The 25411-nt window shown below is 36.7% G+C and overlaps 1 protein-coding gene across 7 annotated transcripts in view; it reads left to right on the top strand.

Annotated features, from left to right (window-relative positions):
• usp54a (ubiquitin specific peptidase 54a) overlaps positions 1-25411 on the top strand; it is a 66784-nt gene that overhangs the window by 28588 nt on the left and 12785 nt on the right. For all 7 annotated transcript variants that reach the window (XM_051126050.1, XM_051126049.1, XM_051126048.1 and 4 more), the window contains 12 exons: positions 6543-6635; positions 10277-10411; positions 11267-11380; positions 11934-12016; positions 14559-14664; positions 16576-16722; positions 17279-17428; positions 20850-21018; positions 22089-22268; positions 23004-23186; positions 23487-24024; positions 24107-24243. In XM_051126050.1, the coding sequence (XP_050982007.1) occupies positions 6543-6635; positions 10277-10411; positions 11267-11380; positions 11934-12016; positions 14559-14664; positions 16576-16722; positions 17279-17428; positions 20850-21018; positions 22089-22268; positions 23004-23186; positions 23487-24024; positions 24107-24243 (2035 nt within the window). The remainder of the gene's footprint in view (positions 1-6542; positions 6636-10276; positions 10412-11266; positions 11381-11933; positions 12017-14558; positions 14665-16575; positions 16723-17278; positions 17429-20849; positions 21019-22088; positions 22269-23003; positions 23187-23486; positions 24025-24106; positions 24244-25411) is intronic.

The following is a 25411-nucleotide window of genomic DNA, read 5'->3' on the forward strand; positions in this document are numbered from 1 at the left end:
CATTAATTAACGACTCGTGCAACGCATGACCTCAACAGATGCTTGCTCTTGTGGGCAGAATTGCACCCCCCTTGTGATTAGCCATTTGAAGCAACAAGTCAAGCGGCTAGATGCATATGGCAGCAGTAGGAACGGTGCGCTGACTCTTCACTCGTTGCTCTCCTTACGCATGAGCGCTATTAGACAGAAACCGCTGTGCCTTTTATCCATTGTGCTGCTCGGTGGAGCCTGCATTAGATTTAGTGATGATTCAAGCACTGTCTGCACTAGACCCCACAAACAACTGTCAGACGTGCACTGTCCTGGCCGGTAATTACCCCGCACAGCAACCTGCCATTACTTACCCTCTATTTTTGGATTACTGTATAATCAGCTATATGGAAATAAAGGGGCTTAGCTGGCTGATAATATGTCTAAAGCTACAAATTAGCGTCAGTTATGACTGGTTCAGGGGGGTTGGGTGTTTGAGGGAGCGTCGCGGCTGGATTGTCTGTTGCCATGAGGCATAACAATATGGCAGGACAACGAACTCAAAACCTGGCGGTGAAAACAGTAATTTTTTTTTTTTTTGTCTGCTGAACAAATTGTGGTGCTTTAATAAGCTTTCTTGAGTAGTATTTTGAAGAATTGTAAGTAGTTAATAATTTTTTTTTTAAGTTTTATAAGGACTTATTGGCTTTTAAGAACTTGCAAAGTAGGGCTGGGAGATATGGCAAAAAAAAAAAATCTTGATATCAATGATTGTCACTATAAATTTCAAAATCTTTATTTCTTTCATAATTAAAAGCAGATTTTTGCTTCTAAGTGAAATTTGTAGAAACCAGACCGATAATAGTAGTTTTAAACTACTTTATATGGTCAGAACATGACAAACACTTAACATTTTTGAATTCTTTACATTTTTCCATTCGTTTTTTCCTCAACAAAATATGTTAATAGAAAAATTAATTTCTTCGTTTCTGCATGTTCTAATGAGTGATATTGTTTCAAATAATTTAAAAGAGTTGTGTTAATAAGGTGAACAATTATTTTATAAATGTTAATTTCCAACCTATTTTGGGTTCATTTTAAGCAAGAAATATTAATTTTAAGCAATAGTTGAATAAAATTACCCAAAAGGCTGGGTTAAACATTAAACCCAAACGCTGGGTCAAAACAATTCAACAAATGTCCATATTTCACCCAGTGCTGATTTGTTTTTAACCCAGCATTTTTTAAGAGTCAATTCGACATGAATATCCCACATTTGCCACAATACCGTGGTGCAGTTAGTGTATACTACAGTAAATGATGGCGATTTATAGATTGAAAAGCCTTCTGACTGTATCGTGATGCGTTGCTTATGTCGTTTGTCAGCTCTGTTTCATCCAGCTGTAAAATAGTTTAACTCACTGAATCATTTGTGTTGTGCTGAATTCAAGCACTTCACACTGGATCTCACAGCACTATTTAGTGCTCGCATGACCGAGACTATCCACGAGTAAATGTAGCTGTAGTCAGCTGCTTGGCACTGCCATTTCAACTTTTATCCAAGTGGATAAGCAGTCAGTGTGCCGCAGTTAAAATCAAGGAAAATTATATCACAATAATTTTTTTATCACCCAGTCCTATTGTAAAGCCTGTAAAATTATTACTGACATTAAGCCATTGAGTTAATTTTGCTCGGATGGCTTCACAAATCATAATATAGGCCCTATTTGCATGTAAGTTGAGTGAGTTCTCTAGTATTGTTCTCTGTCCATCAGTTTTCATCTTCTTTTTACATTAAGTGAAAAGAACTTTTTATTTTAGTGTTACATGCCCTATAATGGAATAAGCTGTCCTTGTTTAAGCTTTCCCAGAAACCCCTTCCAAAATCAATACACTTCTCAACAGCCATTCAATAAAATCCGTTATGCAATCAATAATCTCCTGATTAAAGTTCCAAGGATGCAGCATAAATGAGTCTGAAGGAAAAAGAGGGAGAGAGTTATGTCTAGACCGCCTGGGTTTTCAAAGATGACATCTTCTGGTCTCCTGCTGATTCTGAGACAGAAGGTAAGAGTCAGGATGTGTAATCAGCAGCTTCCTGTTGAGTGTGGCAGCAGCTAAAGGAATGTTTGGTTTTAGGCTATTAATAAATATTTAGCCAACTTGCTACTGACTTCAGTTTTTAGTAAAAGGCTCTTGATTAGTTAAATCTGAATCGAAAAACTAGACCATTGTACTGCTTGCAAGCTGAAGTGAGTTTAAAAGACTTGTACAAAGTCTCATATGCACACCCAGGCTGGATTTATTTGATCAAAAATGCGAAATATTAGGAAATAGTTTTAAAATAGACACTTTAACCGTGATATGATGGCAAAGCTGAATTTTCAGTGGCCTGTCAGACATCATTCTAAAATGTTGATTTGGTACTCAAGAACAATTTCTTATCAATATTGGAAGTAGTTGTGCTGCTTAATATTTTTATGCAAGCTGGAATTTTTTAATTAATTAATTTATTTATTTTAGACACGACTCATCGTGTTAAGCCGGATTTGTTCTTGAAATAAACACAAATGGCTTAATGCTTCACATGGTGTGAAATGGTCATATTCCGTGAAGGGAAGTCTTTACATGACCGCACACATTGTGTGTATGTTTGATGAGCTGAAGGAAGTAACTCAGTGTCAGTCAGTCATAGTTATTTTCATTCTGTTTCAGTCTATCTCTCTTTTTCATCAGCCCTGCCTCTTGTCTGCTTTCCATCCCCTGGATCTGAAGCGTGTAATATGGTTAGTAATGGGCCATGGTGTCCCTCTTTGCAGAGGGCTATCTCTGATCTGTCCAGTTTGAGGACTCGTGCAGTTTTGCTCGGTGTTATTGAACTAATCTTTTAAGCGGCAGTCTACTGCAGTTCACATAATTTTACAATGACAGACTCCATGTTTATCAGTTTCAGCTTCCTTTTTTGTGAAAGACTATTTAATAAAGATCTTGTCTAAAGGATTCTGCTGACATGTTCAAAAAATGCATCAAATCAGAGACTTGACAATCCCCTCAGTATGACGGTGAGTCAGGACATCGCTTTAATGAGCAGATGTGACCTAGGTTGTCAAGCCAACACCTGTACTACTAAGGTCCTGCAGGCTTCTCATCAATACGGCTAGTCTCATCTCATACAAACTCTTCTGGACAGTTCCAGATCTCAAAAATATTGAAAAGCTGGATTTTGTTGTTAGACATTCTCAGAGGCAAACTCAGTAGCATGACAAGAGCTCCCAGAACTTAAGTGTCAAATCAGTGATGTCAAATCAATAGAAGGGGACGCTGTGCCCTGATGTTGACCGCTTGAGACATGGACACACTAGCTAGTCCATGGCCACTGGCTCAAAATGTTCCTGTGTGTCCGCAGACCTTCGTACAAGAACCCGGAGACCAGGACTGTGGTTCAAGAACAACGGTTATTGTACAAAACTCCTGAAAATGTCTATGTATGTGGTTGTGTGTAAGGTTTTTGGTCTCAAATCGTAAGGTTTGTTTCTTCTACGGTGCATTTAGATTTTGTTCAATCATATTATATTAAAAAAGATTGCAAAGATGGCAAAGCTTTTATTACTGATGTTACCAAGACTATACAAAGCCATTCTTGCAGTTTTAACAAAATATTGTTTATGATCAGCAGTTAGGTCATTTTTTACTTAGCTGGCAAGCTGACATGCAGAATCCTCAAATGTCTCAAGTGTTTAATTTTGCAAGGCATAAAAAATGGATATGCACAATTATAAAAAAGGAAGATATAATGCTAGCCCAAAAGGACAAACATCTTTAAAAATGTGTCTTTTTCCTTTTTTGTATATATGCAAGTTGTGTAATATCCAAGGTACACAATTCTAGTAATTGTGCAGTTAATTCTTATATTGTATTTTTAGGAAGTTTTGTAATATTTTTTTCTCTCCTCAAATTTGTCACTACTGAAACACAGTAATGTATAATTTAATACGAAGGGCTATTGGCCTATTGTGATTTTGTTGACATCTACCTTGTATATACATATTTTGGCTATTTTATTTAAAGGTTTTTAGAAATTAATCAATAACAATTACAATTTTAACAATATTTCAAGTGTGACTTAGATTTAGATTTTTTTAGATTAGATTTGTTGTATTTTGAATTCAATTTTTCTTTGTAAAGGCAAAAAGTTGATCATACTGATTTCAGAGTTAAGAAAAAAGGTGTTCAGTGGTGAGGTTCATTAAAGTTACACAGATTTTTAGACTTTTGAAAACAATTTACCTCAAAATGATGAGATCTGTATTCACACAGGAATATAGGAATTCTTTTTTTTTTTTTTTACCTTTTTTTTTAAATCAAAAAGATCTTTTTAAAAACAACAATGGATTAAAATACAAAAAAAAAATTCAGTATTGTTTTCATAAGTTGAAATAGGGTTAGGGTCCAGGACAGCCACCTCCCATTTGAAAGTACCCAATAAATGATGAATTTATATATATTTAGTTTATTGATATATTAAGTATTATTGTGGGTTTCAATAGATAATATAAATATCTTAGTAAACATCTAAGATTTGAATAGTTAAATGCTTTTTAAATGTTTTTTTGGCTGTGGGACAGCAGTTTGCACCAATTCTGTAGAATGGCCCTTATATTTGAGCTCTGCTTGACAAGACTTCAAGTAAAATCTGTTGATTTTCCTAAACAATTATTTCCTAAGATCATGTGGTTTGCACTGCAAACAAAAATAGTTTACTGATTGTGATGAATACTTGTGATAAATTTGTCAAACTCCTCTGATGGACAGATCACACATTTTCATGCCTGAGGAAACATTTACATTTAAGCTTTTGTTGAACAAAACAGCATTGCATTTCCTACATTTTTATTCACTTACAGTTCCACTTGCCATGCAAAGAGCATCAGCACGAGGTCATATAGGGTGATCGTAATGGCATGAGAGATCAATGCTGTTGACTACTATTAAGTTTTATTGTGCAGAGACGCACGCAATGCCCTAACGACAGTCAAACCGATGTTTTCTGCTTTGTGTCTCTGATTTGTGAAATTGATTCTGTCAGCACTATAGATTTTAAAAGGGTTCAAAGCAAGCCAAATGGACAGCTCTGCTTAAAGGAGAACTCCACATCCAGAACAACAATTTACAGATAATTTACTCACCCCCTTGTCATCCAAGATGTTCATGTCTTTCTGTCTTCAGTCGTAAAGAAATTATGGTTTTTGAGGAAAGCGTTTCAGGATTTTTCTCCATGTAATGGACTTCATTGGTGTCCCAATTTTGAACTTCCAAAAAGCAGTTTAAATGCGGCTTCAAAGAGCTCTAAACGATCCCAGGCGAGGAAGAAAGGACTTACCTAGTGAAACGATCGGTCATTTTGTCAAAATAAAAATTTGTACACTTTTTAGTCACAAAAGCTCGTGTAGCGCTAGCTATACACTAGCGTTCACAACGTTACGAATCATGTCTAAGTTCATCGTCTGTGTGAATCAAGCGACACCAATAAAGTCCATTATATGGAGAAAAATCCTGAAATGCTTTCCTCAAAAACCATAATTTCTTTACGACTGAAGACAGAAAGACATCTTGGATGACAAGGGGGTGAGTAAATTATTTGTAAATTGTTGTTCTGGAAGTGGACTTCTCCTTTAAGACTTTTCCTTGAAACATAAGTAGGACTGTTTACAGCCCAACTAATTTTGAAGTTCATTGACAGGCTTTATCTCTATTAGAATGATTAAGACATCTGTAAAGGTAGAGGTAGACAGCAGCTTCATTTGGGCAACCGTGTTGTGTTAAGTGGGACTGACAGCTCTCTCAATAATTCAGCATGCAAGCGTGTAGATGTACCGGGCGAGCAGCAGGGCCATGGCACACAAAGTCCCCGCTCATGGCGGGCAGGTGGGGTCAGGTCGACCTCCGCAGCCTCCCAGGCACGGCCAGATGGGAGGTGTGCGTGATTGTGTGTCTGTGCATGCATGTGAGCTGCCCAGCAGGAAGCTAGCAGGTCTTTGTTTGTTCCGCTGACATTCCGAATCATCCTTCACCTGGAGAGGCATACATTCCTCAAGATAAAAGACTGAAGCTGGGAAACACGCTCTGCTCCGCTGTTTCTTCAAACTCCTGGATGAAGCACATAAGCTTCTCAGATCTTAGACACCTGATTGGTGAGACATAATTGCTTCTCTCATGTGATTGGTTGAGATTGTATTACGGGGTGTCAAGAAACTGGATTTAAGAGATGGTTGAGGAAAGAAGTCTGTCAGCTTCAAATATAACTTTAGATGCCTTGCCCTTCTGAGAGAGACACTTAAGAAGAGGTGGAAAGTCAACTGCAGGCGGTGCAGAGCAGCAATTGCTTTTTGAGCCTGATGCATTTTTGATGACTAGAGCTTCTCAGGCATTTTAGACGGTGTTTTTGAGTGTCTGATGCTTGATTCAACCTCTTCTCAGCCTTTCAAAGAGCTCTCGTATCATGCACAGGCAGCATCAAAGATCAGAGGACGATGTAAACGTTTCTTTCGTCTAATTGCACATTTTTCTTATAGGTTCTCTGGCATCTGGATATCTTCCGGCGAAGTTTCCGGCAGCTCACCACACACAAGTGCATGGAGGACTCGTGCATCTTCTGTGCTCTTAAGGTAAAACTCTGAACCCATCAGGTTTTAACTTTATTCATGATGCATTAAATTCATGAAGGAGACGGGGATCTCTGCTCCATTATAGCTTTTCTAATTCAGTACTTTCCCTTTTTATATGAAGGCTAATGTGTTTCTGCCATCTGTATGCTTTAAGATTCTGAAATGTTATCAAATATTTAATCGTGAACTTTATTGTAGAAGCTGAGAGATAACCGGCTTGACCCATTTAGGGTTTTTCCCAGATAAATTTACATTTTTAGTTTAAAGGCATAGTTTTCCCATAAATTAAAATTCTGGTATCATCTACTCACCCTCATGTCGTTCCAAATCTGTATGACTGACTTTCTTCTGTGGAACATAAAAAAAACTCTGAGTCATTTCTAAAAATATATTTAAGTCATTGGCCACCAAAACTTGTTTTTTAAAGTTGAGTCTACTTATATAAGACTCCATTTGGAAGAACAGCACCCAACAACTCCATTACACTACTGTGCATCCAAAAGGATATTAGCTTGTTTTATGTTTTGTTTGTTGTTACATAAAGTTACTCAATTTTATGTAACAGCTATTCATTCTCAAGTGAGACACAAAAACTATGATTAACATGTAGTATAATTACTAGTCTAATTATTATTTTTTAGGACTAGTTAATTTGTCAAAAAGCATTAAGAAAACCCGTTCTGCATAATGTTTTATACCAAAACATAAAAATCAGTGTTAAATCACTTTTTTGTCATTTTATCCGCTTCCAGGCATTGGCAGATCATTATATGTGAGCCTGGACCACAAAACCAGTCATAATTTTTTGAAATTGAAATTTGAAAGCTGAATAAATAAGCTTTCCATTGACATATGGTTTGTTAGGATAGGACAATATTTGGCAGAGATACAACTATATGAAAATCTGGAATCTGAGGGTACAAAAAAAATCTAAATATTGAGAAAATCGCCCAAACGTTGTCCAAATGAAGTTCTTGGCAATGCATATTACTACTCAAAAATTAAGTTTTGATATGTTTACGGTAGAAAAATTACAAAATATCTTCATGGAACATGATCTTTACTTAATATCCTAATGATTTTTGGCATAAAAGAAAAATTGATCATTTTGACCCATACAATATATTGTTGGCTATTGCTACTTATGACTTGTGGTCCAGACACACGTATGTATGTTGACGTTCTATAAAAACTTCATATATATGGTAAAGCATTAAAAGGAGTAGATATGCATCAAAAAACTAGCCATCCCGTGTTTGACTAGAGCTGCGTGGCAAGCAGTGTTGCGTGTATGCAGCTCTGTGCCATTTCTTTTTCCATCCCGTTTCTTTTCAGTCCCTCCCTTACTCTCATTTTATATTAGATTCCTTCTAATGTTCAGGATTGCCATTGGCGCTTTCCATCAAAAGTTCAATAACTCAGCTGGAAATTAGAGATCTTTCTCCTGAGCCCTGTGCCAGCTCAGTAGGGGGCTGCCTGTCTGCTCTCACACACAGGACTGGGACAATATGTCTGTCAGCCTGTCCGCTCTCTCTCATGGGTCTGGTACTGCCTCTGTATTCAGCTGTCTGTGTCTTTCTGACTTTACTCCAGTATGTTTCACGGTCAGTGACAGAAGTGCAGTGCCTTTCTTGTTTCCAGCCTGTCAGAGTTTTCAGCCTTCAAAGTAAAGAAGTTAATCCTGTAATGACTCTGTTTACTGAAGAGTTTCTTAATTCAGCACAGAAGCCTTGCAGACAGGCAGGTCTTGCTTTACAGCATGGGAAATCTTAGATGTGTTCATGTATACGAGGAGACACTTAATTATGCTGTTTAAATGTGGCTTAAGAGGGGGGAAAAACTGCTTTTATAGGCACAGTATGTAATTTTTCTGCCGCTACAAGGCATATATTTTAAAACAAACAAAGAACCAAAGGCATAGTTTGACGCCGTGATTGTGTGTGGAATCATGGGAGTTGTAGTCTTCATCCCCACAGCCGATGTAATCGCCTAGACTCGGGCAGAAATCATGTTCGTGGATGTGCTAATGTATTAAAGACTTATTAAGATCACTGTAGTATGAAGCATGGTGGGGCTTAAAGTGGACAATGCTGATGCGATTGCTAATGAAGGACGATCGCGATACACAACTTTTATTATACCACAGTCTACCATGTTTCCATGTTTTCTACAAAATAAAACCAGAAAATCAAGGGTGTATAACATCATCGGCAAGCGACTCAATGACACGGTCCATTACACTAGTTAAAATTGCTTATTTCTCTGGATTTAACCATTCTTTGACACATTTGGGATAATGTAAGTACACGAGTCAGCAAAATATACAACACTGTTCTAGTGGTTTTTGGATATTTTAATAAAAAAATCTTTTTTTATTTATTTTTTTTTAGTTGAAAAGAAGTTGTGATTAGTAGCTAATTTAATTTAATCTTAAAGATCTTATTCATTTTTTTCTCATCAAATTTGAAAAGATTTTAAAATCATAAAACTTTGTTTCTTTGCACTTTTAAATTATGTTTTGAATCTCAGGTACCCTTGTGTACTAAAAAAATGCCACTGTATGCAACTTGTTTTAGTTTTTTTTAATTCTTTTTTTTTTTTTTTTTTCTGGATTGACTCTTTTTAATAGTTAAATTAAAAAATATTAATCAATGCATATCTAGTTAATTGAAATCATAAAACATATACAATTTAACAAAATTACGTTTTTAGGGCACTATAAAATGTTTTGTTTTTTTTCCCTCAAATTTGATTTTACTCTTTCCCAGAGGTTTATTTTCATCATATTGTGTTTTCCATTAATTTTCTGGATTCCATTTTAATGGTTTCATATTTATTATTATTTTATTTCTTTTTTTTCCCAGAAATACTGTGTTCTGTGTATATTTTTCTGGTAGATCATTTCTCTTGGAAATATTCCTTAAAAAAAAATGTTTTAATAATTTTATTATTAGTAGTATTAGTAGTACTATAATTACAGAACATAACACATTTCTGTCACAGTTTCTTCAAGTTAAACCAAACTTTTATTTTGATGGGTTGCTGTGAAGACCTATATGGTGATAGTTTTTCTCAAAATGAGCAGTACAATGCTCACGAAGTGACTGTCAGAGCTGTTCCAGAATTATTATTATTTTTTTTTTTTGTGTTCAAGTACTCGTATATTGAGGTGGCAGAGGCTGAAAACACTGCGAGCGTCAATATGTGTGTAGTAAATTAAACCACACGTCTGCACCATTGATTCACACAGAGACACCCAGAACATGCAGGATTCATATTTAAATAGTCTTAATATTTACATATGTGTAATTTGATTTAAGTGTATTGACCTATTTTTGATTTATTCATCCCAAATTTGCCACATTCCGTAACATTCATCATTATATAGTTAATTCCATTTTTATGACTGGATTCTGCTATTTTGCATTACAGAAATTATAGGGCCCTTTAGAATAGTAATATGTGCCCTTATGGTATTACTACGAATCTTTTAGGGGTAAATAAGGTACCCTTTTAGGGGCACTGCCCCAGTTACTGTTGTATTAAAGGTACACTTTTTGCCCATTTTTGGGCAAAGTGGTATGATGAGGTGTTATTGATGTTTTCTTGACCATTAATCGAGAGCTGTGGTTGTTTTTCAGAGCATATTTGCGCAGTTCCAGTTTAGCAGCGAGAAGGTGCTGCCGTCTGATGCTCTCCGCTGCGCTCTGGCCAAAACCTTCCAGGATGAGCAGCGATTCCAGCTCGGCATTATGGACGACGCAGCTGAGTGCTTTGTAAGGGCTCTTGACTCTTCACCGTTGCCTTTAGCTTTCCTCCCCTTACTGATTTTCCTCCATGTCCTTGCTTATCCCATACTCTTCAGTATGCTTTCACATGCCAAATTAGACTCTCTGCTCAAGAGGTAGATTTTCTGGAATTTCTGGAAATTGTGCAGTCTGACACCTGTGCAAGTAGAAGTAAGATGTTTGATATCCTCTTGGCCTTGTATCTCGATCTATCCTTCTCTGCCTTTTTTGATTGCATGACTGCTTTCATATCAGTTTTTATCTCTTGTCTCTGGGCAGGATGCTTGATAGTACAAAAATGTAAACCTTCTCATTTTACGCTGTAATCTTGTGTAATCTCACAGACACACATCTCCTATTTTGTACAGTGATTAGTTTCCTCCTGATGGTTCATTTTAAAGGCCATAGCATCATAACATATAAGATAAAGAATGGCTCCCTGTCTCTGCCTCTCTCGACTGCTGGTTTAGCAACATTGTACAATGTGCTGACCAGCAAGAAATGTGACCACAAACTGCAAATGTTCATTTTTTTTCTCCCTTAACCACTATTGTTGTCTGGCCATTATGCAAGACTGGAGACACTGGTGAAGGGCAGTTGCTTGGTGAACTTTTAGCATCTCTCTACAGAACACAAGTCTTCCCCCAACCCAGCATTCTCAGCCATATCCCTTATCCAGAAGAGCTGAGCATGCTGTTATTCATAGATTCAGTACACACCCACTGGACAGCGAGAATCAATTAACATGAGACATGCAGGACAGACACATGCTGTTTATTTTCAGTGGGATTTTAATTTAAGCACACTGATTGGTAATAATTAAGCAATAAGTCTCTCTCGCAGGAGAATATCCTCATGAGGATCCACTTTCACATCTCTGATGAGACCAAGGAGGACATCTGCACAGCCAAACACTGCATCCCTCATCAGAAGTTTGCCATGACACTCTTTGAGCAGGTGAAGCCACTTTATTAACAAGTAGCAATCTTTTTGAAGGCAATATGAAACATTTGCAGTGCATGTAACTCCCATTATGGGACATATTTCTGAATGCATGTAATATTTGTTGGGAGAAAATGTAATTTTTAAACAGTATTTTATACATCAGGATTTCGTTGGCTTTTGAAAAAGCATGTCAGTAAATGTATTTTTAATATTTTTTGGATAAATAATCATTAATCAGTTCTCTTTTATAATAACATGCGTTGATGTATCATACATAAAATGTATTTATAATTTTTTGCTCACTTTTAAACCATTTCTATGGCCAGACATGTCTCTTCGTAAATATCTTTGTAAATAAAATGTTAAAAATCCTATTCATTAAAGTTCATATATGTCATAGGAAAGTCACGTAAAAATAATGGAAATTAATTTTATCAATGGTCAATTAATTAATTTGTGTGGTGTCAGAAAGTGTGGGAACCTTAATATAAAATAATGTTTATGACTGTCCATTTGTGTTAAAAAGATTATTTAACAGAGATTGTTTTTTTTTGTTCTCATATAGTGTGTGTGCAGCAAATGTGGAGCCTCTTCAGACCCCTTGCCGTTCATTCAGATGGTCCACTACATCTCCACCACCTCTCTGTGGTGAGCAAAATCATCCCTGCAGCACATACACATGCACAAAAATGAGTGATGCTAAAGAATGAGGTCATTTTGAAAGCTGGGACCGAAAAAGGCCACACTGTGCACGGCACAGAAAACATCATGTCCTATGCTCTTCTCCAGCTGAGCAAATGAGCTCTCTGCCACATCAAACACAGTGAAATCAATCAGAACAGAGAGAGAGATTCCCCTCAATGGCCAAGTGCACATGGCAACAGACAGCGTAAATGTTACTCTAGGTCTCCTGGACAGCAGTGCCACTGCTTTTAATCATGGGTGATGAGTGACCAGATACTAAGCCGAGCTCCCCTTGAACCACAGCAGTCAAATGTTGTCAGCATCTGCTTTTAGAGCTGCGCATTTGCAGACGCAGTCTGGATTACTGCATTCAGCCTGCCAGTGCAGCAGATACTTAGCGTCGTTAACAAACAATCGTAAGCACAACAACCATGAAAGGACTTCATGAATATTCCAGCATGCAGCTCTGTGATTAAGGAGGCTTTTTATGATAATAGCTGACATTGCAGTGGAAAAGTGCTTTCTTCTGCACAAGGACATTGACTCCCTGTGTCTTTGAACCTGAGTACTGTCGTTATCCCACTGCAAGTATTAAAAGTAATGAATTAATTAGTGAATACAATAATAACAAAATAAAATAAAATTTAGCTAAGCAATATGGTTTATCTCTTTTTCAAAACCTAGTGTTCTGCCTCATAGCCTATGAAGTGCAGTCTACGTAGGAAATTTGTTATGCAAATAGTGCTGGAAGCATGCATTGTAATGATTACAATACATGCAACACAAAAGGAATTATTCAATATTCTAATAAAAATAAATATACAGATTTTGAGAGTTTTAATTTAATAGTTTTACATTACTATTAAAACATGGTAATAATGAATTCTTTTTGTTGTTAATATTGATGATAATAAAAATTATAAAAAATATATTTTTTTAAAAAATATAAATATATTTTTATATAAAAATCTAAAATATAACTTTAAAAATATTTTGATACTATATTAATTATAATATATTTGCATTCAACTTTTTTTTTTTTTTTTTAACTGAGCTTGTCTCTTTGTTTTACAGAAGTACCTTCTCCTACAATTTGTCAAAACATAGTAAGGCAGCATAATTATGTTTCTTAAAGGGATACTTCACCCAAAAATGAAAATTCTGTTGTTAGTTACTCACCCTCATGTCGTTCCAAACTTGTAAGACATCATCTTCGTAACACAAATTAAAGGGGTCATCGGATGCAAAACTCACTTTTACATGTTGTTTGAACATAAATGTGTTTTGGCAGTGTGTGTAAACAACCACCCTATAATAATAAAAATCCACCCAGTGGTATTTTTTTAATCTTTATAAGAAATATCCCCTTTTTCAAATCAAGCCATTCTCAGCATCTTTACTATGTGACGTCACACCGACCAAGGCCGCTCCCTCGATAGTTGATTGACACGACCGTCTTACCTTAGACCCGCCCTGAGTGAGCTGTAAACAGTCCTACCACCATTGTTTCGACGCTGGTGCAGGGGAAGACAAGAATGTCTCCGATTGAGCATTTGAGGTGTTTTGTTGTTGGATGTAATAATGAACATAGCAGTCGTCATTTACTTCCAACATCTGAGCCCCTGAAGACGCAGAGGACTAATGTTACGTCCGTTTTTTAAGGAAATGCGCCCGGCGATCTACATAAATGCGTCTATGTTCGCGCGAATCATTCGTGATCCAGCTTCACCTACAGAAGAAGTGAGTTTTAGGGTTTTTTATGCATCTTTGCAAATCACCTTTCTTAATAATGTGCTAGTTAGCAAGTTTCGCAGCTAAATGCGGCTAAAGTAAACAGTGCTGCTTGTCACCCCACAGAAGAGAGGGGCGGGGCAAGCAGACCTCATTAGCATTTAAAGGCAAATGCAACAAAACAGCTCGCTGTGAAAAGGGCTGATTTTGACAACGCAAAAAGGTGTTTTTTTCTCAGTGTTACACTACCACTGAGAAATTTTAACCAAAGTATGTTATAGACTTCTCATTAAGACACTAATCTATCATATCAACTTGTGGAAAATGGGCATCCGATGACCCCTTTAAGGTATTTATTTGTATATATACACTCTTACTCAAAGGAGCATGTACAGGTAACACTGTGACATTGCCAGTTGCCATTGGCTGTCTCCCTGAGATCTGCCTGAGCTGCGATATTGCTCCAGGCACGCAGTGTTGCAGTGTCTTTGAGGTGCAGTGACCTCTGCTGCAACAATAAGATCAAACCGGCTTGGACGGTGACCTCCTGAACACCCTCCTGAATACAAAAAACACTGTACACAAACACACCTGTTTAGTTTAATATCAGAAATTCCATTTCAATTTTTTAAATTCATACAGTAATTATAGGCTGTTTACATGTTTACTGACTCAGCCAACAAATACAAACACTTCACCAGTAATTACAGATAAGAGAGCTGCAGTGTATTGCTTGTGCTATCTTAATGTGTGACATGTGTTGGTTATGCTACAGTAACCAGGCAGTGCGGATGCTGGAATGCCGAGAGAAGCCCACCCCAGACATGTTTGGAGAGCTGCTGAGGAACGCCAGCACTGTGGGAGACCTGCGCAACTGCCCGGTTAGCATTACCACGCAGCGCCACACACTCAGCTCCATCAAATCAAGTGCTAATTAGGCATAATGAAGCCTGGGACCATGTGTGTGTGTGTGTGTGTGTGTGGATGTGGCGCTTGTCTGGGTTTGAATAGGATTGTGGCCATTAAGTAATCGCTGGGTCAAAACAGGACTTAATCAGTGGAATGTTAATTTGTCTCACAGCCCTGAAGAGGACCAACTTCTTACGCAAAACATACACACTTGTTTTTATGGCAGATCAGGGTTTCCTTGGATAAGGCATGACGGCTTATCACATTGCAAAAAATAATTTTTTTAATCAGTATTTTTGTCTTGTTTTCCAGAAAAAATTCTAAACATCCTTGAAACAAGATAGATTTACTTCAGAGACAAAATGACACTTACACTACAGTCAGTAGGATTTTTTGGTAACACTTTACAATAAGGTGTCATTTGTTAACATTAGATAATATATTAATTAACATGAACAAACAATGAAAAATACATTTATTACAGTATTTATTCATCTTTGTTAACGTTAATGACAATACAGTTATTCACTGTTAATTAATGTTAATTCACAGTCCATTAACTAATGTTAACAAGCACAACTTTTGATTTTAATAATGCATTAGTAAATGTTTAAATGAACAACTAAGATTAATAAATGTTGTAGAAGTGTTGTTCATTCTTAGTTCATGTTAACTAAAGTAGTTAACTAATATTAACTAATGAACCTCATTGTGAAGTGTTACCGTTGATAGTGTTTTTTTTTCCTACTAAGAAATGAATACTTTTTCCAAAAGTGTAAAGAGTTGTAATGTCACAAAAAATTATTTTACTAATAACTAATAAATGTTGTTATTTTTAACTTTATTTTCAGGTCAGGAAAAGATTATTATGTGTATGTGTGTGTGTATATATATATATATATATATATATATATATACACACACAAAAAATGACAGTAAAAACATTTCTAATGTTACAAAAGATTTTTAATTCAAATAAATGTTGCTATTTTGAACTTTCTATTTGAGTCAGGAAGATTATTATTATTATTATTATTATTATTATTATTGTTATTTATTTATATATTTGTTTTATTTATTTTGGTAAGAAAGTGACAAAAATAACAGTAAAACTATTTCTGATGTTGCAAAAGATTTTTGTTTCAAATTAGTGCTGTATTTTTGAGTCCTGAAAAAAAAAAGTATGCTTTCCACAAAAATATTAAAATTGCACAACTGTTTTCTCTATTGGAAGGATCATGTGACACTAAAGACTGGAGTTATCTCTGCTGAAATTTCAACTTTGACAACACAGGAATACATAACTTTTTAAAATATTAAAATACCAACCAGTTTTAAATTGTAATAATATTTTTCACATTACTGCTTTACTATATTTTGATGAAGTAAATGCAGCATTGTTGAGCATAAGAGACTTCTTATATTCAAATTCAGTTTTTTAACCTATTGGCAAGTAGTTTTTTCTCTTTCTAAGCATAAACCAAACTAAATTCAATTTTAACTTCTCTTATACTCATATAAGACATTCATATAATAATGAATCATTACATTATTAGATATTATGGTTGGTGTGTCTGTTCACTAGAATTAATGGAAGAAAACATATTTTGAGGTTTGACACTACAGCAAGATTGAAATTTGAAGAACAATGTGTGTAGATCTGAAACAGACATGTTATCTTGACCCTCAGTCATGCTTCACATGCAACCTAAACACACACACACAAACAAAAAATCTGGGTGTTAATCTGTGGATTATGATCTGTGTTAGGGTGAATGTGTAAGTTCAGGCAGGGGGAATGGAAATTAATGGTAATGGCTAATGTCATCAAGCTCCAGTATAAAAAAAGCTAATTTGTTCCTCTCCGTTTTTCTCATCTACAGGGCAACTGTGGAGAAAAACTGCGTATTCGACGTGTCCTGATGAACTCCCCAGAGATCATCACCATAGGCCTGGTGTGGGACTCAGACCACTCTGACCTGGCAGAAGACGTCATTCATAGCCTAGGCACTGTCCTGCGTCTCGGAGATGTAAGACATGTTCCCTGCCAATTAAAATATCCCACAAACTTCACAGAATTCTGTTGACATAAATCAGCTGAAAACAGAAGCTTTTGGCTGTTATAGACGGTGATAAAAGCAGTCGGCTCAAAACAGCAGCGCTGCAACTCTGAGATCACTGTGATGCACATGGGAATTACAAACAGAACTTGTCAAACTTGTTGCGTCAATGACAATGACTCACACATGAAAACAACTCACTGCCACTGATTTCAGGCTCACTTAGGACGCAGGGCGGGCGCAGGGTGTCCTAAGTGGGTTTGCATTTCACTAAGTACTGGGTTCGTGTTTCAATGTGAAACGTAAACCTTTTTAAAAGGCCCAAACAAATGATTATTTTAAACTGAAATGCATCAGATCAACAGATTTGATAATCTCCATCACAGATGTTTTTAATGCATTTGAAAGATCCCGTGGTCACTTAAAATAGGTCATCTTTGTAATGGTTTGTTTGTGTGCATCTATGTTTATGTGTGTATGTATTTATGAGTAATAAGTGACCTCTCATCCTTCATTTCACCCATAGCTGTTCTACCGAGTGACAGAGGACAAGGCCAAACAGGCGGAGCTCTACCTTGTGGGTGTGGTCTGTTACTATGGCAAACACTACTCTACTTTCTTCTTCCAAACCAAAATCCGCAAGTGGATTTACTTCGATGACGCTCATGTGAAAGAGGTAATCATCTGGGATTTGTGCAACCAGTGAATGTGAAAAATGCCAGGGTTGTTCGTAGGGCTTTATTTATACATGCCCTGATCCAATGTTCCTTGCTTGCTCTGTCCATGGGGAGTTTGTGTAGAATCATTAACTGGGATAGACCAATGTGTTGCCTCGTTATTTAGCAGTGCCCCACAGGCTCCCAGCATGTGGTGGGTGGGTGGGTGAATGTATGTGTGTGTTTGCTCCGTTGTGCTTGCGTGCTGTTTTACATAATTCGACAGCTTGTTGACTCACCACTTAGGAGTCTGTGTTTGTGTGTTAATCTGTGTATGCAGGTATATACGCACATGCCAGTAGCTCAGTGCATGTCAACAGTCATCAGTGCACATTTAGTATATGGTCGTGACATAAAGACAGGAGTGGCACAATGTTCATAGCAGTTGAACGTCAATAATTTGTTGTGCACAAATATTAAATGTGTGGTCCTATGCCAACAACATAAAATAACGTTCAAAATTGTGTTACATTTTTAGTCTTAGTCTTTTTAAATTAGTCTTAGTATAGTTTATTATCATAAATATTATCATATTTAGTAAACCCTATCCTGTTTTTGCTTAGTCAGTTTTTGGTCGAGTAAATGTCTGAGCATTTTAGTCTAATTTTAGTCAGTGAAATATTAGTCACATTTTCATCATGCTGTATAATAGTTAAACTGATAAAAAATTATTTTTGCTCAAGATTGCACTTTCACCAATAAGCACAAATTGACATAATGTCAATTCATACACATTGTTTATTTTTCCTCATCTATTTTACTTATTTATTATAGGCTATTTAATATATAAATTAATATCAATAACTTAGATATGCACTCTGTCTGTCTACATTATGAGATCTGGTAAAAACAAACAAAAATAGCAGTGAAATTATGAAGTACAGTATTCTAAATTGCAATTATGTTTCTATATTAAAACAGCAGTTGTTTATTTAAGCCGAATATCTCACATGGCCATCACTAAACTTCAGCTTGCTTGTTTGGCGGTGTTTTCAGATCATAGTCGGCGTTTCCGCAATGAAAAGGGAGTGTGTACGCATGGTTGCCAGATTGCAAAAATTAAGCAAAACACAGAGCAGAAAATGTATACCTTTAGCAGTGAAATTCTGATTTGGGGACTTGAACTTTTGATATCTGGCAACCGCACACATGACAGGTAACGTAGTAGAGGCATGTAGAGCAGTCCGCAATAATATTTTGTCTTTTTTTTTTTTTGGGCAAAAAAAAGTTTTGGTAAAGTTTGTATTTAAATACATTTTAGTGTAGTCTTTTATTGTCAATGATATTGAATGTCTATATCAGGGGTGGCGAACTCCGGTCCTGGAGAGCCACAGCCCTGCAGAGTTCAGCTCCAACCCTAATTAAAACTCACCTGCCTGTTGCTTTCTAGTAACCCTTCAGACCTTGATTAGCTTGTTCAGGTGCATTTGATTAGGGTTGAAGCAAAACTATGCAGGGCTGCGGCTCTCCAGGACCGACGTTCGCCACCCCTGGTCTATATAGTCAGGGTTATCGTTTATTGACCTTATTGTCGTCGCATTTTAGTCATGGGGAAAAAAAGTTTGTCAGTGAACATTTTTCATCATAAATTTCATTAACAAAATTAACAGTAGTTCAAAAGTTTAAATACTTTTATTCAGCATGGGTGCATTAAATTGATTAGTATCTACAGTAAAAACTTCGTCACAGGAATAATTGACATAAAATCATTAATATAGAAATCAGATTTCAGATAGAAAACGAATTTCAGAAACGTTAAGTTTTACTGACCGCAGGCTTTGAACAGTAGTGCTTTTTTGTGTTATGACTGGTAACTAATAAATGAATTTTATTTAAATATTGGTATTAAATACTAAAATTTTATTTTATTTTGCCTAAATAAGAAAACAAACAATACTATATACTGTACAGTATGACATGGATATGTCATTTCTGAATTTCTGAAGAATACATTTAACATGATATTGCATTTTTAGTATTTTTAAAAATTAACTTTCAGTAAGAGTTAAAGGGGTCATCGGATGCTAAGTACACTTTTTCATGTTGTTTGAACATTAATGTGTGTTGGCAGTGTATGTACAAATCTACCCTATAATGATAAAAATCCATGCAGTGGTTTTTAATTAATCTGTAAAAATAATATCCTCTTTTTCAAATCGAGCCATTCTCAGATGTCTGCAAAAGTGATTATAAGGTTTTTTTTCATATATCTTTGCGATTGCCTTTCCTAATAATGTGCTAGTTAGCAAGTTTAGCGGGTAAATGCAGCTAAATCTGGCTAAAGTAAACAGGCTCGTCACTCCACAGAGAGAAGCGAGGGGCGGGGCAAGCAGAGCTCATTAACATTTAAAGGAGCAGTCCCCTCAGAATGGGATGATTTTTGCAACGCTCATTTTGAATGGTAAAAAGAGTGTTGTTTTACACAACCATTGAGAATTTTTAAGCAAAGTATATTATAGACTTTTCATTAAGACCCTAAAGAATCATATCAACTTGTGGAAATGGGCGTCTGATGACCACTTTAAAGAACTGCAAGGATAATCTGAATATAAAAACAGAGAAAATGAGAATGCTTAATTAACTATACTCATTAGCTGATGCCAGTTTCTAATATCGGTTGATGACTGTAGTACCGATATATATTGTGCATCCCTACTTTTTAAAGTGGTACATTTACTGTATAATTCCTACAGTTGAAACTACTTGGAAAAACAAATAATGTGTTATGTCACTCAGAGTGATGTGTCACCCCCTTAGTTCTGAACTTGCAGAATTTTATCTTCATAATAGCAGCGCAGGACTGTGGATCGTAGACAGTTGCTAACGAAGCAGCTTTTTCTGTGGGGTCTGGCAAGCCTATGCTGACCTGCATGTGAGCTGCGCAGAGCCTCTACAAAAGCCCTCTGAAAACAAGGATATCCCACTATTGTTTACAAGCCCAGCTGGACAGTGGCAGGGCGTGGCCTACAGAGAGAAACCGCCATGATAGTCCACCGCAAACAAACACACATACTAAAGCTCACTCTCCCGTTCACACGTTCACGTTTTCGTGCACGCTTGTCTGTTACTGCGGCTCGCTCGGACATCCTGTCTGGTTATGGAGGGAGTGTAGAGAAAGTCGTCCATTTGAGAAGTTGGAGTCAGGGTAAGATTGATCTGAAAACGACGGAAACGTGTCAGACTTGCGTTTCGGTCTCAGCTGTTATTCAGGGTATCCAGAACATTTTAAACATGTTTTTGCTTTTGTTTAGATTTTTACTAGGTGGGAGTAATTTAATTGAGCTTTTCAGGAATTGATTTTTGAAAATCTGTCAAATACATTTTTTAAAATGCTGTAAAACTATACTTTCTCAATCTCACTTTGATTTTTCTCTCTCACAGATTGGGCCCAAGTGGAAGGATGTGGTGTCCCGCTGTATAAAGGGGCATTACCAACCGCTGTTGCTGCTCTATGCTGACCCCCGGGGGACGCCAGTGTCAGCTCAGGATTTGGCTTCTCGCCTAGACCTACATCACTATACTAAAGCATACTACGACAGTGAGGATTCAGGTACTTGCACACTAGCAAAAAGGCCAGTTTACTGGGCCAGAACTCAGTGTATTTCTTTGCATTTCTTTGGTGCATCTTCAGGAGGAAGCAAATGTTAATTCATAACAAAATGTGTAATATTTCAGCACTAATTATAATAATACCTATGCATTGCATTTTATACATATTCAGTTGAGTTTGCTAAGACTGTCACTGTAAAAAACTGCATATTTCATTAGCTGATATGATGTCAACATACTAATCTACTTAACTACCAAAGTCTGTGTTTTACCTTAAAATACAGTTAAGGTCAAAAGTTTTCATATCCCTTGCAGAATCTGCAAAATGTTCATTGTTTTACCAAAATAAGAGGGATCATACAAAATGCATGTTATTTTTTATTTAGTACTGACCTGAATGAGGTATTTCATATAAAAGACATTTACATATAGTCCACAAGAGAAAATAATAGTAGAATTTATACAAATGACCCCATTCAAAAATGTACATACACTTGATTCTTAATACTGTATTGTTACCTGAATGATCCACAGCTGTTTTTTTGTGTTTAGTGATAGTTGTTCATGAGTCCCTTGTTTGTCCTGAACAGTTAAACTGCTTGCTGTTCTTTAGAAAAAATCTTCATGTCTCACAAATTCTTTGGTTTTTCAGCATTTTTGTGTATTTGAACCTTTTCCAAAACTAGCTGTATGATTTTGAGATCTATCTTTTCACACTGAGGACAAATTAGGGACTCATATGCAACTATTACAGAAGGTTCAAACATTCACTGATGCTCCAGAAGGAAACATGATGCATTAAACTTTTACACCGAAAGATGATGTGTACATTTTCAAGGGTGGACCTAAATTATTTCTAGGAACCAGAATAGAAACTTAGAAATAGGCTCCTTTGACCTGAGTGATCCACCCAGAATACCTAGAATTGCCCCCTCAAAGTCTCCTCTCAGAGCTCTTTTTGCCAGTCACATTTTTATGCTGAAAATGCCAGAATCTTATTTTTATAGCAATATGAGTTCTCCAGTTTGTAGCTTCAGTGATAAGCATCACATCTTCTGTTTGTTGTGCTAGGCCGTGAACCGTCAATTTCCAGCGACACGCGGACCGACTCCTCTACAGACAGCTACAGCTATAAACATTCACACTCCCACCACGAGTCTATGGCTTCCCACTTCTCCTCTGACTCCCAGGGAACTGTCATCTGTAATCCAGACAACGACTCTGCCTCCCACAGCAGCCTGGAAACCACAGGTATGTCAGTATATACATTCACACTAGAATCAAAGACAGTTTAGATACCATATGTGACCCTGGACCGCAAAACCAGTCATAAGGTTACATTTTTTTTAAAATTGAGATTTATACATCATCTGAAATCTGAATAAATAAAGTTTTCCATTGATGTGTGGTTTAGTTGGGATAGGACAATATTTGGCTGAGATACAACTATTTGAAAATCTGGAATCTGAGGGTGCAAAAAAAAAAAATCTAAATATTGAGAAAATCGCCTTTAAAGATCTTAGCAATGTATATTACTAATTAAAAATTAAGTTTTGATACATTTACGGTAGGAAATTTACGAAATATCTTCATGGAACATGATCTTTAGTTAATATCCTAATGATTTTAAAAGAAAAATCGATCAGTTTGACCCATACAATGTATTTTTGGCTATTGCTACAAATATACCTGTTCTACTTAAGACTGGTTTTGTGGTCCATGGTCACATATTTGGTATATTGACACTGCAATGATCCATACAGTAGTAAACTTAATGTGATCTGTTTTATGTCCTGCTTAGGGGTGCAGAATTAATAGTCGACCTGATTTAGTGTTATTAATTAAATGGCAAAGGCTGTGATATAATTAAAGTAATATATGCTTGAGTGTTACGGAGAAAAGCATGCCACTGTGTTCATTTAAACATGAGCAGCTCATGATCATGATCGGTGTTTCCAGTGAATTTGTTGTTATTCATTTGTGAAGGTCCTGACAGCGATCTGGTGCAACGCCACAGTCTTAGAAAAGACGGGGTCTCAGACAGAAAAGTAGGAGTTTTGGACCGGAAACGAAGTGCTAGCAGACCACGAAAATTTGAGGCCCGGGGTGATTCGAGAAGTCGTTGCTCTAAAACAGATGAGGTGTTGTCTGCCGGCTACCACAGCGAAGGTATGCAGTTAAAGAATATAATACTGTCACCAAACCAGAAATCAAACATTACAGTGTTATTTTAATGGAAACCTGGTTAATAATCCGTACCTGTGGTCAGTTGATTGATGCTCTGACAGATCATTAGTGGATCGAGTAGCATGCTGGACAATAAATGCGAGCTGCATTAGTCATCGCTGTTGCTTGTACTGGCTGTGTACAGTAATATTAGGTTATGTAAAAATAACATTCCTGCTTCCTCTTTTTTTTTTTTTTTTTTTTTTTTTTTTTTTTTAATGATTTCCTCTCTCTCTTTAACAGGCGAGACTTTAAAAGAGCAGCAGGTTCCTCGTTCCCTACCTAAACCTAGCTCCAGTCGACTTCGAGACTTTAAGGAAACTATGAGCAACATTATCCATAACAGACCACTTTCTGCATCGTCCTCGGGCTCCGTTGGCCCACCTGATTCCATAACTAAGGCCCGAGACTGGGAAGCTGACAGCACCAGCAGCGAGTCCAAGTCCAGCTCCTCTGGAGGGCGATACCGTCCGCCCTGGAAGCCTCGCCGTGAGGCCCTCAACATCGACAGCATCTTTAGCAGGGAACGCCGCAAGCAGGCCGGGTATAGTCCGCTAGGAGCTCTCTTGTCTGAAGACACAGGGCCTCAGGGGGACTTGGCGGCGTCAACAGAACAGACCACCTTTCGAAGCCTACCGGGACCCCTGAGACGAGGATCAGAGCAGCCCCCACGGCTTATCCAGAGGATGGAGAGCGGCTATGAGAGCAGTGAGAGGAACAGTAACAGCCCCGTCAGCCTGGACATGCCTGTTAGTGAGGGCACCAGTAATGGCACACACAGGTATGATGCAAAAAACGCTTGCTAGAGCTGATAAGAATCTTTGTTAGCACATCATTCATCTTTCTCTCTCTGTGTTTTACAGCTTACAAGAAGGAGGAATAAAAAAGCCTCCACCTGATGTCAGCCCATCTTGGAAGTCTGTCACCAAATCCAAGAGCAGCAGTGCCCTACTGCAGGATGTCAAAGCATCAGTCAAGGGCAGCAGTCACATGAGTTTAGGTGTGTACAGTGTGAACGTGTGTTTATAGTCATCATACAGTCAACATGTGGGCGATTTCACCTGTTCTTTATCTTACAGTATGAATCATTCTTTCTAAATGTTTAGACTAGGTGTCACATGCTCTTTTTGCTGTTTCAGTATATTAACTTAATATAATAAGCATGCACTATTGAGCAGAATCAGCTGCAAAATACATCCTGTTCCTTTCGGTGAAATGTTATCTGTGTATATCTGTTATGTAAACTGAGGAACATGAGTCTGCCCTGGAGAGCTATCAACTGCTATATCTGTTTGTGCTTCTCCATGTGACCAGAATAGATGCGTTTGATCACCGCCTACTGTTCGTTATATAGCATTTTGTTCATATTAAAACAACATGCCTCTGAAATCACACTGCAAGGCTTAATGCACAAATACAATATTTTGGCATGCATACGTTTTTTCTCTTCTGTTTGGATTCGCTTAGGACTATGTTTACGTTAATAGTAGGGATTAGCGTATGTAGCAGATTTATGAAGTGAGAGCAGTGATCAATCACACAATAATTGCATGATATTTTTCATATTATTGAGAGGCACATTTGGTCCGATTAGGCATAGTTTAGACAGCAGCTGTCTCAACCATGTAACAATGTTGAAATATTCAAAATTAAAAAGAGAAGCAGATACATTTTTATTAATATTTGTATATTTTCATTTTGATTTTGTGCTTTTGTCATTTTGTATTAGTTTTTGTATTAGTAGTTCAAATACTTCAAATGAGACCTATTTCAATTAGTTAGGAAGGCAAAATTTGTAGTTTTCGCTCAAGTCAAAATTTTTCATTGAATATTTTTATTTCAGCTTTGAAATAAAACAACCCAAAATTATTTTTAGTAGATTTTTAAAAAATCATCTTTTTGCTGCTTGCTCCCCTTTTTAAAAAGATTTGATATACATGGAAGCCCATTTCTGCCACTGAATAAAAAATAAAAAAGGTTATTGCGACTTTTAATCTCACAGTTCTGACTCTTTTTCTCAGAATTGCGTGATATAAACTCAAAATTGTGAGAAATAAAATCAGAATTGCAAGATACAAACTCAAAATTATTTTTTTTACTCACAAATGCAAATTTGTCACAATTTTGAGGAAAAAAGTCAGAATTGTGTGGAAAAAGTCCGAATTGCG

The sequence above is a fragment of the Labeo rohita genome, chromosome 13 (assembly GCF_022985175.1).
Source record: "Labeo rohita strain BAU-BD-2019 chromosome 13, IGBB_LRoh.1.0, whole genome shotgun sequence".
NCBI classification, from domain to species: Eukaryota; Metazoa; Chordata; class Actinopteri; order Cypriniformes; family Cyprinidae; genus Labeo; species Labeo rohita.